We start from the raw sequence: 21,104 nt of genomic DNA, 5'->3' as shown, positions 1-21,104 counted from the left end.
ATCAAGACGAAACAACCATGCAGACAGGACTGGCCGGGCAGTCATTCTTCTATTGTTCTGGGAGGCGCGGTACTATAGGGACATGAGTGTTAACTTCTCCAATAAAAAGACAGCACGGGGTCTCTTTCTCGTTTAAGGAGAACATTAATATACGGGCCAAACTTCATCATCATCACCATTGTTGATACAACAACGTCGACTGGTGCGTTGTATCATTAACTGTTATTAGCAAACCACTTTGCTCCACCTAGTCTTGCTTCAAGGCTGTCAGTGGGTTCTTTTCACGAAGCAACCATTACTGGGGTTGACCTTATGTCTTATGCTTTAACATTGCACTGCGGTTACCTTAGTGACTAATGATCACCTCAATGCTTTGTGAACAGAAACCATAAACCTTAAGCCCAAATATTGTAATTCTATTCTGGGAGAGGCACGTCTAAATTAACGAACTTCAGTCTGGTCTAGAGGCAAAGAGTACTTTTTAACAAAAATTGTATGCTTTCTTAAAAAATATAATTTGAACTAGTAAGTACTGATTTAAGGACTTCTGTAAGCCAAGACTCCACTTTTGTGTTACGACAAGAATATGCAATGGATGACACACTGACACATTCTAAATGATAAACTCTCTTCGACATTTCGTACCTTTTATGTTGTCCTTTAGATACATATTCACACAAGATTCAAAGCGTCGCAGAGGACATTTACAAACACATTCTGTCCTTTACAAATGGAATATGACTAGTATTTTCATCAATAACGCTCCAGTCAAAAGTGATCCACTTGGTTCGCGATCGTGATGGGACAGGGAAGTGATGAATGTTGGACCATATTCGGAATACATCTGTGGATACACCAAAAACTCAGTTGATTAGATTCCAGGTAATGGTGGGTTGTTCTTATGTTTTTTGTTGGTTTTTTATTTCATTCCATGAAGCACGTTATTTTCCAACTGCCTATGCACTATGCAAAGCTAAGGCCCCAAATGAATAATGTCTAGATTTTCTCAGGTTCTCTTCTGAATGTCTCATCTCCCTCGGGGGATCCTTTTTAATATAAAATGGTTTATGTGTTACTGTTCTAAATATTCACATCTTATAAACGTTGCCACGGGTTCCACTGATGTACTGGGACCAGCGTTCAAGGGGCCTTTCAGTATAAATGTATGTTCCAGTAAACGTGCATCTGTGCTGATTCCGTCCAGCATTATGTATATTCACTAAAGTCAGGATCCCTTTCAGGTACAGGTAGCACATGAAGACAAGTCAATAACAGTTTTGTTTTTACAACAAATGACCTAAAAGACCTACATGCTGAATTATTTTTTTAATTATTATCAATTATTATTTTTAATTATTATTTTCAAGTGCTCTTTTTGCGCGATATTCCAACGAACAATGTAACTACATATTACAGCGGTTATGATGTATCTGACCCTGTTTCCCAGCCACTGGCATATATATACCTAGCACCACTTCCAAGTACCATCCCAATGAGTTATTCAGTACATTTTCTCCTCTATTTCAATGATAACATTGTAAGCATACTCCCATCCGTGTCAAAGCGTTGACATACACCTAAATCACATTCATAACTGCTTCATTTCATCGACAAACAGCTGGAGAGTTAACATAGCCCGTGCATCTCCCTCAACACATTCTTCCTCTACGTTTAAGCTCTCGTCTGCTTCTCCTAACTATCGTCTGCTACTCCAGCCTTTCGTCTGCTTCCTTTTCCCCATCGTCTGTCCTGCCTAGCTGGCTTCGTAATATCTCCTCCAGGAAAAAAAAAACGACGGAGAGATACAGTTGCATGTATTCTTTGACACTGGAGTGTGTTTATTTGCATGCCTTCTGTTCTGTTTGTGAAAGATTTTGGGAACAAGTGCGAACACGGGGAGAAACTGCACGAGTTGTGTTCTAACCTAACTTTTGTGACGGTTGAGGGTCAAGTCAGATTCCACGCACCTGGGTAGAGCCTGACTTACAAATCTCACATGGTTTCCTTATAACATTATAGATGGTTGTTTCAACCTACATACCGACAAAGACTTCGTTCTTTTTGGAGCTCGCAGGTCCGAAAAGGTGTCATGAGATTTCATCAAGATCGTTTACCGATGGTTAATGTGGAGCTATAAGTCAGAAACTAGCCACTAAACAGGAGGAACGGACTAGAGCAAACAGCGTGGCCACATTTTACGGCTTCCACATGGCATATTTCTGTCTACAGACGTGACTTCAACAAGCTACTTCACACTGAGAAACAATGAAATGAGCTTGAAGATACTTTAGGGTTCTTTATGTTTTTACTCAGGTCAAGCAATGAAAGGAACGTGAAGCATAGAATATAAACCCCAGTAGACCTATGACCTATACAGTGCTAAATAGTAAAACGTGGTGAATATGGATGTGTTTCTGAGAGAGAGAGAGAGAGTGTGAGAGAGAGAGGGGGAGAGAGAGATGCCACGGACAGCTGCAAACTTCAAACCCTCACAAATCATTGTCTTACTTAGTTTTGTTATCTTCTTTGTACGTGCGTCACAAACAGTGATATTTGTTATGAAAGATAAGTGCAATGTCCATAAGGTATAATCGGGTAATAAACTCGTTGACTACGCCGAAAAACCTACCGCACCGTCTCAGCTGATAAAATATGTGCTATCGTCTATTTAACATCTCAAGTAAACCTCATTAAGGGCTGTTCTATTACGCAACAGCGCCCCGTAGGTGTGCTTTTATTCGGTTTCATGTTCTTCGCCATTCCACTGTTTCGACAACTCCCCCACCCCCCACCCCGACACGAGACATTTGACCTATGACCTTAAACCACCGTTAACTGTTCATTACAGTATGTTCTTACACTTCCCGTATCTATATCGAACCCTACTAACAATTCCGATGGTTCACTGCAATAGACAAAAAGTAACAACCATCTCTCGATACGTTGATATTCAAATGAAGTCAGCTGTAGTCCCCAATTCAATTGGTGATCTCTTTAAGACTTTGCTCTGTCGGGGATTAAGTCTCTATCCCACACGTTTTAACCCTTGGCTGTTACAAGAAAGATAACAGACCCATGCTAAAACAGCCTTTCACCCTCCAGATCAACGCCAAATTGTCTCAAAGGAGACTACATCCAGGGGAATTTCAGGTCAAGATGGATGTTTGGCTGAGAAGTGGGGTTACATTTTCGGGAAGGTTCTCCTCCAGGCTCGTATCCCCTGGGGTTTAAATTGGGGGTTCTTTGTGGGGACAGGACAACGCGTCGAAGAGGCTCGCGTTCTGCTCCTGTTTGCTCTACATTCCATTTGTTAATGCCTTGAAATTCAAAACCTTGCACTTTTTAGCGGTTTGGGGCATCCTACTTTGAAGTCAATCCGGTGCGAGTGGGACATACGGCCAATAATGATCCTGTAATTTAACCATTGTCTGCTAGACCGACACAGCTGGTTTCATTCCAAGACATACAACGGTGATGATCATACCAAGGTTTATGTACATTATATGATTTTATGTCCATCCATGACAATACTCCGATACCACCGTCATGGTACTGATAATCCTTATCACTTGAACATGGCTATGGCCATTTCGGGCTAGCCGATCTCTTGCTGGATTTAATTTTTCTTGCACAATTAGGCTGGAATAATGATAATGACGATTATTCCAGCAGGAACTGAACGCTGGAAAACCTTCATGAATTATTATAGAGCAATTTCCACATTCAATGATATTACACCACCTTCCTATTGTAACCGGTTCAATAGAAATGTCAGTACCGGATTCATGAGATCCTTGTAGGACGAGTAGACTTTCATTCATGAATCACGGACTTTCATTTACGAATACGGACTCTAATGTTTGCATTACGGATTTTCTTCCGTGACTTTCGGACTTTCATTCATGAATTTCGAGTTTTCATTTATAGATCATGGACTTTCATATATAAATTGCGGACTTTCATAATGAATTTCGAACTTTCATTTAGAACTTAAGGACTTTCATGTGTAAATGACTGACTTTCACGTATAAAGTTCGAAGTTTCATTCATGAATTGCGACATTTGATAAATAATTGACGGGAAAGAGAAAGTACACGCCAGTGTTAAAGCTAGGGTAGATTAACATGAAACGACCTAACATGTTTATCCAATTCGTGTTTACATTTTGGATCTAAACTGGCAGTGTTTCGACAGCTGATTAAGCATTGTAAAGCTTGATAACATTTGTATGTGTTTGATCAAATCCATTTTTCAGTGTACATGTACTCTTACCCATGACTTCAAACACTCGGAGGTGAAAAGCGCTAAACAGTTCATACAAAAGCAGGAAGTATTCTTGACCTATACTTCGAAGTTTTTCGATGACTACTTTCAACCATTTTCATTCTCAAACTGGCAATGTGTTGGTCAAGTCCAGCTACCGAGTAAATATTTTCTTAAGCCTGATGTGCAATACTAAACGATAAATATGAAGCAGTGTTATTTGATCATGTCTGCGCTGGGCTTCACCAGACATAAAAACACTTTGGTGGTCCGAATCACGAGATAGAGTGGTAATATAAGCACCTGTAAGTGTCTCCGCACAACCGGCAACCAGCAACCACAGAGCTTTAAAGCACGGATGGATCTAATTGGGCACCCTCAAGCCCAGAAGGTCCATCTTTAGGCTGTGATTAACTTGCGGTAATTGGCTACACGATAGTCACAAGGTGACTACTGGCATCGCCCAATCCCTTCAGCTCTAGTGCTTGGTTATGATATCGTTGTAAAGGCATAGGTTAAGCGGTAGTTAATGAATGCTCATTGGACAAAATAGGCCCGATAGATGTAACGTGACGTTAACGGGAACACACGCTATGTAATGTCGGTACGCGTAACACTTGGAATCTGCTATTTCGAGTAGAACGACAAGGTGTTATCATATATAATATTTCTGGAGACGAAATGCTTGATAATTAAAGGCCAGATGTTCGGTAATACATTTACATTTGTCAGAGTCTTATTGGTATGGTTCGATGTAATTCTGAAGTGTTTTTGAAGTATTTACTAGCTGTATGTTCCAATTTTATTTAGGGTGGTATTAAGTCCCATTACACTTTTAGAAATATTAGTAATCCCGATCTAGCTTTTAGTCAGATGTTCGTTAACATATTTACAAAATTTGGTATACTTGTCAGAGTCTTTGTGATGATAGTTTGTTGTAAATCTAATCAGTTGTGATAAGTATTGGCTGGTTGTAAATGTTCAAGTTTTATTTAGAATGGTATAAATTCCCAACATCATTAGAAATCATAGTTTAATACAGTCACCGTTTTCTCCCCCAATCATCCAGTCAAATGTTCATTAATATATTTATAAAACTTGGTACATTTGTAATGTAGTTTGGTGTCCATCATATCTGTTTTGGGAGAGCTGGATGTTGATAACGGTTCCATTTTTATTTAGAATGACATAATAGACAAACAACTTTATAAATAATGGTTTAAGACAGCCATCGTGTTCCCCATCCATCATCCAATCACAGTTCCTTTATACATTTACAAAACATGATACGGTTGTCAGAATCTTTGGTAATGGTTCCATGTAATGTCATGTTTTTGTAAAGTATTGGCTGTCTGTATTTATTTGGAAGGGTATTAGTATCCAAAACCTTAGAAATAATGGCTAAAGACAGCCACATCCATATTTACGTTGTCAAATGTTCGTTAATACATTTACAAAACAGTTGAGGGAGTCCAGCACATGCATGATTTGGTTTGATGTTATTCTGATCTTTTTGATGGGTACTGGCTCTTTGTAAATGTTCGATTTCATTTGGGGGGGTATGAAAACCCGGAACCTTTTATACATAATGGTTTAATCGAACCTCCGGGCAAATGTTCGATAATACATTTTCAAATCTTAGAACATTTGTCAGTTTTTGTGGTTTATCGGGTAATGCATTTGTGATCTATCTTGAAAGCATTGGCTGTATGTATATATTCGATTTTTATTTGGAAAGCTTAGGTATAAGTTCCCAACTTTTTTTAGAAATAATGGTTTGAGTCAGCTACCGTAATCTCCTCCCAGCATCGTCAATACGGAAGACGTGTCTGCGAAAGGTTTATAAGTCTTTCGGTAACAGGAATAAACACCATCAAGTATTGTTTTATAAGCGTCTCCTAGGGTATACAAATGCCGCTGATTTAATTGAAAATAGATTTCAGATGAAGCAAAATCTGACCTATTTTCCAAATATTTATAGCCGTCGTCAATTTTCATTCCCGGCTACCGATGTTTTGCTGGCCTTGCGCTCTGCTGAACACGTGGATGCCAGTGCAGCGTGTTCAGCAAACCGCTTTTGTGTATTTTAATCCTCTTACACAATTTATGGTGTGTGTGGATATGATATTCCATGCATAATAAACCTTGACGAAGCATTACGCCATCTTTCAAACACATAATTGTTTACTCCCAGCTACAATAAAGCCATTCTTTGAAGTAATCAAAGGTTCCAGTGTGCACGTTCTTGAGCTAATGACTTTGGTGTTGTCTTTATTTATTGGGTGTGATGACTTCTTATTGCACGTCGCCTTCATTAGCTTCCACAGTTGCCATGGAAACCAGTGCTTCTTATTTTAGGGAAAACCGCCTCGATCGGGCAATGTTCTTGAACTTCACCCGGAATGAGTTTTTTGGACGCCATAACTGTTATTTAGGTAAACATTCTGGAAAAATGTTCTTGATAGTTTAGTGTTTTTTCCCATTTCTATTTGCCTGCAAATATTTGCAAAGAATGGAAGCAGACACATTCTGAGATTTTATTGCATATTTATTGAGTAATGATTTGAAGAGAAATACACCTGAGTTCCTTCATTCGAACGTGTGTGCTGTGTTAGGCCTGCGGCACTTCAAATGCTCTGTGCGCATTCTTCATTGAAGTCCTTGGTGGTAGATGATCTGTTATCGATCTGTAAGTGATATGAGAGTGAGTGAGTGAGCTCGGTTTGATCCTACATTGATAATTTTGTCTTGTATTATAGCTGTGTTGGTGCAAAGGATGTACCCCTTTGGTAAAGCAACGGGCGTTGTGTTGTATTAATAGCCAGTATGGATGATATGTTAGCGCTTGCATGACGCATGATACAGGACAATAAGCAGAGAAGATTGACGGTGTGTGTGTGTTGTTGTTGTTGTTGGTGGTGGTGGTGGTAGTGGATCATTGCAGATATATCACGTAAGTCTCTAAGTAATCGCGTTTGAACCAGACAGCCTAATGATTGTTATTATGTTATTATGAGTGAGTAATTGTCCTACTGTGATGTCCCCCACCAGATTCATTAGAAACACAAATAATGCTACATGTCCTTTAGATGAAAGTGTAGCAGAAACCCTCACTCAACACTGTAAACTATTTGACACCTCTAAACACTATACAGCCAGCATAGATATATTTTGACCTTAAAAACATTATGATTTAAGTCTAGTAACTGCTCATGTTTTCGACCATTCTGTTACCCAACCAAGATTTGACCATTTCGAGGCATTTCTTGTTGCACCAGTAACAATAATGTTGTCCGATTCAATTCCCCATTTTGATGTAAACCATACTTTCACGATCTTTTTCAGATGAACAATACATTAGACCTAGCATATGTTTATGACGGGTGCTTTCAATGGGGCAGGATACGCTTACATTCTACTAACACCTGGTATCGTCACTATTGCATAGTGGTTTACAAACACATGTTGTCATCGCATTGCATGGTGACAATCACTGGAATATCTAGTCCAGAATCGATTTGTTCACATACTACAAATATGTGTTCACGATATAGTCACAATTGTCCAATCAGCACTGCTGTTAGCAGATATGTCTTGTGAGTGTGGAATGAGATTTGGCGCTTTTATTTTAGTAAAACCACATGGACCTCATATAAAACGCATGCACATGCTGTATTTTGACTCCGCACAGAATTGTCTTACGAATCCTTCAAATGTGAATCTTCTGACGCTGATGTTCTGTTTTGTTTTGTTTTTTTCAGGGCACTTTATAAAATCAAACACAAGTCATGGGATAATTCCAAGAACTGTTCAAAATCAATAGGACTTGTACCACGACAAGTGAAAATGTGCAAAGAAAATTTGGATTTAATGGAAACTGTGGCGCTTGCGACATCAGTGTCTGTGGAAACGTGTCAAAGTCAGTTTGCCGACCGACGGTGGAATTGTTCGTCAATACAAAACGTGCCAAGCATGTCCAGGGATTTGGTCAGGGGTAAGCTACCTTTACAGCGTCTGATGATTTAATTTATTTGATAATTTGTATTTACTAACGTTGCTTATTGGGGCGGTGGGGTAGGCTAGTGTTTCGACACATCCGGACCTACTCTGTGGAACTGTCTACCATTCTGCCTGAGGTCAAAACATGAACTATCAGCGTTCAAAGTTTATCTAGAGACTTACCTCTTTAGAAAGGCATGCAATGTTCCTCAACAGGGGCCCTCAACTAGCCTTTCAACTGCCAGTTCCTAGTGTACGATGTTCCTCAACAGGGGCCTCAACTAGCCTTTCAACTGCCAGTTCCGAGCGTACGATGTTCCTCAACAGCCCCTGAACTAGCCTTTCAAATGCCAGTTCCTAGCGCAGTACAGCGCTTTTTGTTGGTTCTACTAGACCCTACCGCTCTACAAATAAGTTCTATAGATAGATAGATAGATAGATAGATAGATAAATAGATAGATAGATAGATAGATAGATAGATATTGCTGGAATATTGCCTAAGGCGGCATAAAACTATACTCACTCACTACAGTGCTTTTTATTAAAATCCACTTCAAATGGACCCGTGAAAATCTGTCAGAATTGGTCTTTAGCAAACTGTGTTTTACATAAGGGGCGACTAACGGGATCGGGTGCTCTGACTTGCTGTGTTGGTTAGTCATGATGGTCAGTCACTGGATTGTCTGTTCCAGGCTGGAATATTTACAAACCGTCGTCATACAGCAGTAATAGTGCTGAGCGCGGCGTTACACAACATAAACACTTCAAACTGAAATGTTAAATGTAGCCTAGTGGATAAAGCGTTGGCTTGCTGTACAAAGAGTCCGGGTTCTATACCCATTATCATTGGGTATTTGTAGGACTTACGATGGCATAGCTTTCACAGGAGGCCGTTCGTTACATGTCGTACAAGACCGAGTGTCTGTTCTAGTCATCCACCTCTGTTTGTTTAGATTTGTTAAGTTTGTCTTGTGTGTACGTTTGTACATAACTTTCCGAAGATCTTTCACATGATTGTATGTACGTGTACATAATAATCGTACGTGTATATTTGCTCAAGCCACGCTTCAGTACTTTTGACACATGTAAGGAAAGACAGAAGTTCTATCAGTTCCGCTACTATTTGCCCGGGTCAACTGCAAGGTGCCCCGCCCTTCTTTGACATGTGTATCAAGATGACGGGCGGACAATGACAGGATGTCAAGTATGATTGTGTCACATGCCCTACTACACACGGGTCACGTGACATGTCGGCAAATCAATGACGCCTTACCAACAAGGAACATCGTGCAATGTTATCAATTATCGTTGCACATCGGACGTCAACGTCGATGATGGCACTTGACTCGTCACCTCCGGTATGGCCAATTGACGTAAACAGCATGTCACGTGACGTAAACAGCATGTCACGTGGTCATGCTTGTAAACAACGCATCGTGGACATGGCGTAGGCGGAGGAACGACATGGCGCCGCTGAGCATATCCGTGCGTCCATAGTATTTGTCTTAACCCCGCGGCTAAGAAGGTCACGAATGTTAGAGCTGTTGATTATCGTGTCAGATTGGTCGAAGACTTTCAAGAATGCAATCTACGTGCTTCAATCTTAAGTTAGATGTCATCAGTTGTTGTCATGTATGCATTTCTACTCGTCTACATAATATTTTTTAATGCTGCATTTAACAAATACTGAAGGTAATATTTATTCGAATCGTATCTGAATATATGTAACCATTGTTTACATATCACTTTATAATATTTCTTTAGGGGTATGACCAATAATTATGTAAAAACTCCTTTTTGTACGGAAGATCTTTCGCTGCTCAATTGCGCTTGAGATGAAATAAAAACCGAGCGTAGTCATAGCGACGGAAAAGCCGAGTATCTATATCGTCATCATGAGCATGACATACTACAACTGACAAATGTGTAAATGTGTTTGTGTATTTGTGTGCCTGCGTTTATTTATATTTGTTGAACATACACAGAGCGTCAAAATGATTACGTTCATTCGCGTAGGCGTGCCCTCAAAATTTATAATTTCCGAAAGGTTTCCAAGACCTGCCACGATAACCTGTTGATAGTTGTACGGTAACGTGTACTGGAATGAGTGATGAGAGTGCGGATTTATGATTAACGAGGTCTGAGCACGTGCATGTTTCAAGCATGCGTACATGGCTCGTCAATCACGCATGCTCCGCAACAACTACTGATTGTTTGAAGCTTGAACATTCTCAAGCCTTCATTGACCCGAGATGTTGAACTTTAATGACCCGATGGTGTCCGCAAATTGTGAATTGTACAGTTGAAGTTGAATGCATTGCTATCAGATTAGTACAGTGTTCGCGTCCATGAGTACCAGTCCTCTGTCTATGTGTATACAGACAGGTTGTATGTCTTTCAACATTGGTGATATAACGTATTCCTACCGGGCACACGGAGGCGCAATATGTTTTCATTTTGAAGCCTTACGCGTTTGTACGATGTACATTTTAACTGTGTTTGAGGTGTGTAGACTTTATAGACTCCGCTACTGCAGTCACCGTCACTGACGTTCAAGAATCCGTTACTGACGTTGTAGACACCGATACTGACCTTGTAGACACCTTTGCTGACGTTGCAGGCACCGTTACTGACGTAAACGCCGTTACGTACGTTGAAGACACCGACACTGACGATGTGAACGTCCTTACTGACGCTGTAGACACCGTTACCGACGTTGTAAACTCCGTTACTCACGTTGTAAACACCGATACAGGCGTTGTAAACGCCGTTGCTGACATTCTAAACGCCGTTACTGACGTTGTAAACGCCATTACTGGAATTGTAAACGCCGTTACTGACGTAAACACCACCCACGCGGACGTTTTGTAAACGCCGTTACTGACGTTGTAGACTCCGATACTGACGTTATCAACGCCGTTACAGACGTTGTAAACGCCATTACTGGAATTGTAAACGCCATTACAGGAATTGTAAACGCCGTTACTGACGTTGTAGACTCCGATACTGACGTTGTCAACGCCGTTTCTGATGTCGCAGACATTGCTGAGACACCGGTTACTGAAGTATGGTAAATATGTAAATGGCAATGTGAAAATGGCAGTGCCAGTCAGTTATCCGCCAGGACAGATTCCAGAACAAATAGTGTCCCCAGTTTTCTGAATTGATCACTGAATTCTGAGATGACATTACGAGGTGTCGACAGAAAGGGTGAGCACACCCTGTTCTAGCTGTAGCAAGCGCCATTCACACAATTCGTAAGAACTCTCACACAGCAACGCTTCAGCCATTTGAAACAGATACTTCAGATCATGTGTCTAAACGACGAAAAAAAACGTTTAATTTATGCTTGGTCCTCTTTCAGTGCACATCGATTTTGGAAAGCCGGATGTAACCCATACAGATTAACTTGGCCATTGTAAATATTTAGTGCGAAAATACAAGGCCATATAACTGTATTCCATCTTGCCAATCCTTGTCAGTTAACATAGGACATAAGTAAACGATTAAGAGGCTGAAAACGATAGTGGTAACGAAAACAGGTGACGATCTCGCCGCGCTATCGGATCTTGTTTAAACAACAGTTCTGTAAGAACTGTTTGCCTTTTCCTACAAAGCCCGTTGTCGTAATTGAACCCTTGTTCAATTACATATAACATTACTCGTAACGTCAGTCAGAAACTGTTGTTGTTAGTGTTGGCTTCTAGAAGGAGGGTAGGATGGTTTTCACTTCAGCGACAGGGTCGTGTTTGTTGGGGCATGTTTTGCCGAAAGCAAGAATTTAACAGGTGGTATTAGAAAATCTGTATTTCATATTGGACTTTTTTAAAATGGATGTTTTGACATTTAGAGCACGTCAAAACATTAGTTTGCACCTAATGCACGCACCTGTTGAAAGTTAGACGGTTAAATGGAGACTGCAACAGGTTACCTTGCAGTAGGGGACAGTGTTATAAATGCACGTCTAATAGATAAGTACTCAGGTAAACCCCCGTGGCTTCTGTTTGTTGGGAGGATGTATATTTTGTATCTGTAGCAGGGATATAAGCTCCTGTCAGTGTCACATCGTAACGCGCTTGTAGAGCTTAATGAACAGTGTGTTGGTGATGTACTGGCTGCAGCTTGTGGCTTTCTTGGCATTTATTGAAAAGGTTATCCCCAAGATTTACTTACTCGAGATTATGCTGTTGAATTTGGGATAGTTGGATAGTATGGGGTAGTTGTTAAAGCGTTCGCTTGTCACGCTAACCCGGGTCTGATTCCCAAATTAGATAAAATGTTAAGGTTATATGTCTTCATTGTTAGTGTGGCTTGTGACGAAATAGGGTGTGGCAGTGATAGGTAGAAAAGTATTTGTTGGTTGTTTTACGTCATACACAGCAATTCTCCAGCTGTATGGATGCAGTCTTATTTTAATCGGGTCTGACCAGACACCCCAGTGATCAGCAGCATGAACGTAGATCTACACAGTTGGGACAGGAGAGAACTCCAGGTGTTCTGGAGATGGGGTGAGTGTGGATTTGAACCGCTTTTCAGCAATGTTCCGGCAATGTTACGGTTCGGAACACCATAAATGAACTTGACACAATGTACCCGTATAGGAACAGAACCTGGGCTTCAGCTTGGCGAATGAAAGCTGTAACCGCTCGGCTTCTTCACCGCGCCAGATAAGGAAGAGGATGAGAAAGGATCTTTATGACGCAATAGCCAACGTCATACATATATTTGATGTAGACAGACAGCACACCCATCTCTTTGACCACAGATTCTCTGAGAGGCGCGGTAATCAAGACAATGACAAATGTTTAGAATAAATATTACAGAATGTTGCAGGTTTTATTTGCACACCTTGTCCCACCAACAACAATAACATGATTGACTCGACAGTCCCGAGCTTGGCGTCTTTAATGTTCCCGTCTCAAACGGATGACCGCCTTGAGCCACGTGATTGACCAGATGACCACGTGTAGTTCCCGACTTGCTACTCGTTCTGGGACGTCCGGTGGTCACTTTGATAACCAGTCGCTTTGATGTCAGTTTACAGAATCTCGTGAATTCTTCATTGCTTGTAGATAAGGCCGCTACCTGAGGCCCGCGTGCTGAAACAGCCTGATTAACGCTGATGTGTCACCTCGTTCACCCAGGGGTGAACAGTCACTTTGAGGAAACCACGGCCCTTTCCGTGTGTGAGAAAAATTCAAGGCCTTGTCACATTTCTATGGGGTGAAACAATTTAGGAAGCAGGTCTGAGGGCGGTGAAGCCAAGTACGACCTGGTAGCAGCTTAATACTTAGAGATGTAGACTACCCAATACAAGTTAAGGAACACAAAGTTCTTGTGTCTTGCTATTGTTATTCAGTCATTGCATGAAACATGAACTAATGTCATGAAATTTGTACTGTAGTAACCTTAAAATCGGGTGTATTTTAATTCATTTTCAGTAGTATAGTTTGTTTTAAGAAGGTTATTAGTTTCCAGTACTATTGTTTGTTTGCTTTTCGTCGCCGCAATATTCCCGCTAAGTAACGACGGTTTGTAAATAATCGAGTCTGGGCTAAACAAGCCAGTGATCAACAGTATGACCATCGATCTACGCTTTTGGGACACGTAGATATGTGTCAACCGCTTCAGTGGTCCAGACCACCCGATCCCGTTACGACAAGCATGGGTTGCTGAAGATCAGTTCGATCCCAGATCTTCACTGATCTTATAGTGGTCTTTATGTATCGGGGTATATAGTGATCTAACGTAAACAATGAATAAGAATAAGGTCAACGTTGCATGACTGGTAGCTACATAGTCGTCCCTTTACTTGAAATACTCCCAGTGTGGAAAGTAATTATATTTAAAATACGCATGCTTATCGTTCCTGTGACGTTCAATGCATGTCAGTCAGTGTTCGTATACAGCGGGATGCATGAGGAACAGACGTCATGCGTTGCCACAGAATTTCGTTAGCATGACAACATGTCTGCCATTTATAATGGTATCCCCTTGGGGCTTCTAAGATTCTAATTCTATAGATCACTTTTGGCCTTTCAAGAAAACATCTCTCCGCTCCATGCTCTCAAATGCCAATTTCACGTCACGTAAGCGTATGCAAGTTGCAGACAGAACTTCACGGCACCGCCCGTCCGTCATCACAATCAAACCCCCATCCCTCGCCCCCAGCCCCTGGGGGAGTACAAAATGTTTAGTTTCAATTTCAAATTAGACTGGGGCTTGGCCTTCAAACGAAAACAAAAGAAAACGATCATGTGGAGATGGTGTTTTTCATTGATGGCTAATTCTCACCACGTGCGCCCAAGTCTGGTAAAAGGTGAACGGCAGTCGTGAGGTAAATATTATATCTAACGTATGCGCGCCCTTGAAGCTATTGTTACAGAGAGTATTTATTTAGTCGTTTTGTATGGGGAGGTTTTTGTCGGCAATGGCCGCTTTCTCTTTCATGTGTAAGTGGGACTATTATGAATGCTCGAACAAAGTTCCTGGTATTGAGTGAACAGGATAAATGTGTGGCTACTTTAGGTGTATAGGGCCATGTTACAATGCTCAATGGCCACAAGTTGTGTTTTCACAGCTTCTGAGTCGATGGTAAAGTCAATAATGTGCTACTCACCTCACGACAAACTCTGTTTTCTCAAACAAGATCACTGTGACACGCGACTGTTTTTAAACTTTTATTGTTATCGTGTACGCTTCGTTGATGACACTGCAAGAGTATTAATTAAAGCTCGGACGACATCCCCAGACAAAAGTGTCATGCCTCGCTGTTTTGTTGCATAACTTTATTGAGTGAGCATTGCTTAAAGCCGCTACAGAAGTTTTCAAAGTTATTTAAACACCAAACCCAGTTACTCTGGTACATAGTACATCCACGCACTAGTAATACAACGAGGCAACAAAGTAGAGGTGTGAAAGATTTTCAGAAAAAACATTGTAGAAACAGCGACAGCTACTGGCGCTAAATCTACGTTGAGATATGGTAGTTCCTAACACATAATCAATTCAGTTTGTACAAGGGCACCCAGAATACGATAATCGAGTCAGCACCAGCCAATCAGGTAATCCTACGATACACTATGGAGTTACGAGAGTTCGTAACTTTGCGGACGCTTTGTAGACCCAGGGTCACTATCCACTAAACGTTCGTAGCGCTAGACATTCGTAAGCCGATGCTAAACTGTGGAGTTACGACGAGTACTTTGTGCATTCGTAGCTCTAGGACATTCGTAAATCTACGGTAAACTATGGATATAAGACAAGTCTTAACGTTACGAACACTTCGTGGATCGGAACCTTGACCCGGATCGTCACAGAGTAAAACGTGTTGAATCGCATATATCGTGTGTTTATTCTCAGTTTTATTACATTACCGAAGACAGTTCGTTGCTCAAACACAGGACAAAGAAAAACCATCCAGCCGTCTACCCCTGCATAAGCCATCGATTTTTCTGTTTTATGTATGTCCGCGTTTTGAGATAAATGCATGGAAATAACTTTGTGTTTAAGTACTGCAGTAAAATTGAGTAACTTTGAACGCTTGGTTGACTAATGTATCTCGAAACACATAGTTCAAATGCTTGTCATGTCTCCTAATTGTGTTTAAAGCAATATCGCGAAACATGTTTCTCAATTGTTGTTGACGTTATAATTGGGAGCGAGTTTGATGGAGCCTGTGAGAAGATAAAATTCGAGTAAATAAACTTTTATTACCGCGTTTGTTTGCTTCATAAACTTTTATGCTTTGGAGAAGCTTTAATACCGTCTGAGATTTGGGCTCTTTGATTGAGAAACATCGTACACGACGGATAACGTTTATGAAATCACTCATGCGAAATTTTCTCTCATTAAACATTATACGAGAAAAGTAAATTTAATTCTCGCAGTGAAATTTTTATTAAGTTTCTCAACCCAGATATGATATTAAGATCCCTCGCCTTTATAGCAGAGGACGTAGTTTGTTTAAAATTCTAAATATATTTCGTACATTGAACTCGGCACGTTTTACTGAACTTATGTTTTTATTGATACCCTGCTTCTTTCATGAGACGTGGAAAAGTGGATAGACTTATACGACAATGGTATGATTTATATTTTGTTTTATATCATTGAACCACCGACACTGTCTACGGAATTTGATACATATGCGGTTCTTTATGATAAAATGTTACATCCTTCGTTTATAATTTGAAAGTCATCTGATACATATTCAGCTTTGAGGGTGGACAACGTCCCTTTGATATTTGTGAGGGATTGATATTATTTTAAAAATCCCGAAATTTGTCCGTATTTATTAAAGATTTTTTTTCAGTAGTCATTTTCAAAATTATCTATCGCCTGGAAATGGAATATTACATTGAGTGCTTTTGAGAAATATAATTAAGGATATTTATGCAGTTTAGATAGATGTTACTGTGCATCTGCAGTTCAAAAATATGTATATTCTTCAAACAAAAATAAAGACGAAAAGAAAATCGGAAAGAAACCTCAGGACCCTTTCGCCGTTCCCGAAGAGCATATAGTGGTTGGTCCTATCGACTACGATGCAACCATTTGAAGTGTAAAATTGATATGGAGCGAAGCGCATCTTTGTGGATGAAAAGAACTATGGGTTTTATGTGTTCAACAGCCAAGATGTTTGCATGTGTTATCAGGCTAATAGTTTAGTCTCAATAGTAGACCCCAAACCGGGTTGTATGCAACATTAACCGAGGTGTGTTTTATGGTTTAATATTGGTTGTATGCGAACATTAACGCTGTATTAAGTGTCCTTCTTGGAATGTTCGTATGTGGGTTTCAATTTAAACCATTAAGAGTTTGCAGATTGTACTTTGAGCTCATTTGGATAGTGGTTTTATTCGATGCTCATAATGACAGTCACTGGATTGTCTGGTCTAGACATGACTATTTCAGACCACCGTGATAGAACTTTAGTATGGAGAGTGTGACTTTAAACAACAAATGCACAAACACAGAAGTTATGTGGGGTTCATACTAACACATTACACCATATCTGGACGTCCGTCAGACAATTATCAAGTGTGGGATCAATCAGACAGTTAACAGAAATGGGTTTCAGTCAGACAGTTACCAGTACTAGATTTCAGTCAGACAGTTACCAGTACTAGCTTTCAGTCAGACAGTTACTGAATTTCAGTCAGACAGTTACCAGTACTAGATTTCAGTCAGACAGTTACCAGTACTAGATTTCAGTCAGGAATGTATGAATAGTGGGTTTCAATCAGGCAGTTGTCAATATCGGGTTTCATTCAGACATTAATCAAGTGTGGGTTTCAATCAGGCAGTTATCAGTAGTGAGTTTCAAACAGGCAGTTATCGGTGGTAAACATTAGATACAGTTAGTAATGTGGGTTCAGTCAGACAGTCATCAATGGTGAGCGTTTCAACCAGACACCCATACCTTAGTTAAACAGGGAATTCTTGAGATGTTTCATCCAGAGAAATAGGTAACAGTGAAATTCGCGAAAACGTGTAAAAATGTGAACCCCCATTAACACTAACGTGGAGTCTCAATATTTTGTCCAATGGACAGCTGCACGGTGGGCAGCCTGGCATGGTCTGTCGACAGCTGACCAGTACATCGTCAAACAGCTGGTCACAATATATGATGACGTCCTATTTGTCTGTTTTCTGGACGGCGACTTGATTGATGTCATTTCTCTATACATATATAACTCATGTCTCTCTTTTATACACACGTATCGTCGCTTTTCTGTATTTGATGTCTGATGTTGTGTTATTTCAATTCATCCTTAATGATAAGGATTGGTTAATAGTATGTATACACGTCACGTGAAAGTTGTGTCAAACTGACATATGTACGGAGCCTTTACGTATACTGGATGTCTAAGGCACACCAATTGCGTGAATGATGTTCATGATGTCAATCACAGGACTGTCTGGTCCAGAGATGATTATTTACACACAGTCATCATATAGCTGGAATACTGCTGAGTGTTAAACAACAAACCAGACAAACAAACTAAAGCAAAGCTACCAGATGGCTTGTACCAGGTATAAGCAATATTGTAATTTCATCGTCGTCTCTTTTCTGTCACTTTTATCCGTACACGTTTGTCACAAGAAGCTTCTAAAGTGGATTTTTTGTGTGTGTTCAGGAAAATCAAGGTGAGGTTATTTCCTGACCCTAGCCCATAGGTTATAGAGGTCGCTCGTCACATCTAAGATCCGAGATCGAATCCCTTCATGGGTACAATGTATGAAGTCATGGTCTGTTATTTTGTTGGGATATTGCGATGTAAAACTCACTCACTGACGTTGACGTGGTATGCTTTCAATAACAACATCACCCATGCGCTTTGATGGTCAACGTGTCTGACACACAACACGTCAATCAAACAGCTTAACATGCCCGAACTAGAAACATTTAATTCTGGCCCACATTCTGCCCTTGAATCCCCACAGGGCTCATGTCGCCAAACAAAACCTCATGGTAGAACCCAGTGAAATCAAGGCTAACTTGAAACATCTGTCTGGCCCAGTGAGTGTTAGCTTCTGTGCCTGTTAGAGGTTTCAGGTATGTGGTAATCAAAACGCCGACCTCCTCTCAATGCGCCTATGACTGCCCATAATCATCATCGTCGTTGAAGTATGGCCTTCCCACAATGCTCATAGACCGCCACTAATGACAATGATATATCATGCCTTAACGTTTCTTCCACAATCAAAGACCCACGGCAGCAGCACCACCATGGCGTTCCCATCAACGCCAGTAGAATCCATTGTCTCCACCACTGCCTATAACCCCTTAGTAATATCTGTACCCTATGCTAGCTCCGTACCTTAATGACTCAGCAATAGACCCTTTGGATGGATTTATATGACCCGCAGGTGTGTCTCGGGGGTGCAAACTCATAAATGTTGATGGTTGGTTGCTGTTGCTGTGAGTCCCGTCGTCTCAGTCTGCATCGCAGGTAATAACAGGCATCTTACTTTTAACTGCTGGAATCTCCACGATTGTATCAACACTCCCATACCTTGAAAAACACAGTAAGGCCGTTTTAAGAATACAAGAACGAATTCATTTTCCAGACGATATTACTTCACTTTTGCACATAGAAAATACGTTACTATGCCAAGCAGTGGATTTGGGTTTGTTTTTTTCAAGAGCAGATTTATTAAGGTACATGCAGCCATACAATATCTTTTTGTGCTGTGGTTCGGGTGGTCAGGCTCGATGAGTTTTATTGAATGCCATCGTACCAAAAAGCGAAGATATCTGTCTAAAACATTGATCACAGTGTTTACAAGTCCAGACTCAGTTATGCACAGGTAACCGTCGTAAAGGTTTCGGTGAATAACTATTATTTTAAGCAGCATTCCAGCAATATCACAGTGGGGGAATCGAACCCGGGTTTTCTGCCTGACAAGCGGGTGTTTTAACCTCTTGGCTACTCCCCCCACCCACCCCCTTCGGAATATTGTTGTTAAACAGGAACTTGATGGTTTACAACAGTCGTAATGTTTTCAGGCGTTTGCTGACTGTGATATGAGACACTTTTAAAGCAAGCAGATGCAATAGAATGACCACGTAGCGTTATTTTGTCTGTATCGGCTTTTGAAATCTGCATCGGTGGATAGTTGAGTCTGGTTGTCCTCTAGCGTTGACGTATTATTTATGTGCATGATTAGGAACGTACTATGGCATGTATACTATTGAAATGTCGATTCGTTTCGTATTGAGAGTTAAGCAAGGCTGTGCATTAGCTCCTATTTCTTTCATGCGTTATGTTGGAAATTTCCTATTTTCTGTAAAAGCGTTTTTCCTTACGAAATACAAAACAGCATTGGCAGATGTTCCCTTGCCGATGTTAACACCAATAAAGTGCCTTCCTTCCACGAGATACAAACATTCTAAAAAAATACATTCGCGAAGTGGAATAAAACACCCTCTTTTCATGTCTGAATATGCAACGTTTGCTCCAAAATGCTGCTTCCGTTATTGCGAAATCTGCGAGAGTTTGTGAGTGATTTCACCATACCTCTATCACGAACCATGGCTGGTCCGTTGTGTTCCCTGGTAATGAGTTCTGGTGGGCTATAAAACATTTCCTATGTTAGCCATCACAGCCACATTAGCGATTCTAACACGCGAAATGTTACCAGTCTCAGTCCATACATCACGTGTCAGGGCAGACCGTGGCAGTACTGCCCAAGCAGACAGTTAATTTCTTCACCTATTTTCATCGAGTATTTTCACACGAATCCTGTAGAATAAACCGAAAACACCGAACTCAATAACACCGAACCCACTCCAGGTGTGGAGGTCTGTTCGTAACCGAGCCAGAACCAGACTAATCATCCCGATCTTCAATCTCCTCGTTTTGGATACGATGACCAAATCATCAACCAAATCATCGAGTCTGACACCCGATCCCGTTAGTGTATGCACAGCTACCCCCGCACGACGAGGACATGCGAGTGTTTGGATTGATGATTTCCGTGAATATCGAACCTGAACGATTCTGTATCAAAATGATGTATTCATGAATCACTGTCAGACGGTCGAGACACCCGGTGTTCACGACATGGTAAACATATCCAGTGTCACCTCGTGGATATTCGTTAAAATGATGATGAAGATGATGCAGATGGTGATGGGTATGGACTTACGTCTTTTTTAGCAATATTCCAGCAATTTCACGACTGGGGACAGCAGAAATGGGCTTCAAACATTGTGCCCGTTTAGAGGGTTGAACCCGGGTCTTCAGCGTGACGAACGAACGCTTTAACCACTAGGCCACTAGGCTAGACCATACCTTCATCTATTTGAAACGTATATAAACATTTATTCTTTA

At 40.8% G+C, this 21,104-nt stretch overlaps 1 protein-coding gene across 2 annotated transcripts in view; it reads left to right on the top strand.

The window, feature by feature from the left end:
• The window catches only part of LOC137281348 (protein Wnt-11b-2-like), a 138,053-nt gene that overhangs the window by 67,490 nt on the left and 49,459 nt on the right, over positions 1 to 21,104 (top strand). For both annotated transcript variants that reach the window (XM_067812523.1, XM_067812524.1), the window contains one exon: positions 8,025 to 8,257. In XM_067812523.1, the coding sequence (XP_067668624.1) occupies positions 8,025 to 8,257 (233 nt within the window). The remainder of the gene's footprint in view (positions 1 to 8,024; positions 8,258 to 21,104) is intronic.

Source organism: Haliotis asinina, chromosome 4, assembly GCF_037392515.1.
Source record: "Haliotis asinina isolate JCU_RB_2024 chromosome 4, JCU_Hal_asi_v2, whole genome shotgun sequence".
NCBI classification, from domain to species: domain Eukaryota; kingdom Metazoa; phylum Mollusca; class Gastropoda; order Lepetellida; family Haliotidae; genus Haliotis; species Haliotis asinina.
This window is presented reverse-complemented; position numbering and strand designations above follow the sequence as displayed.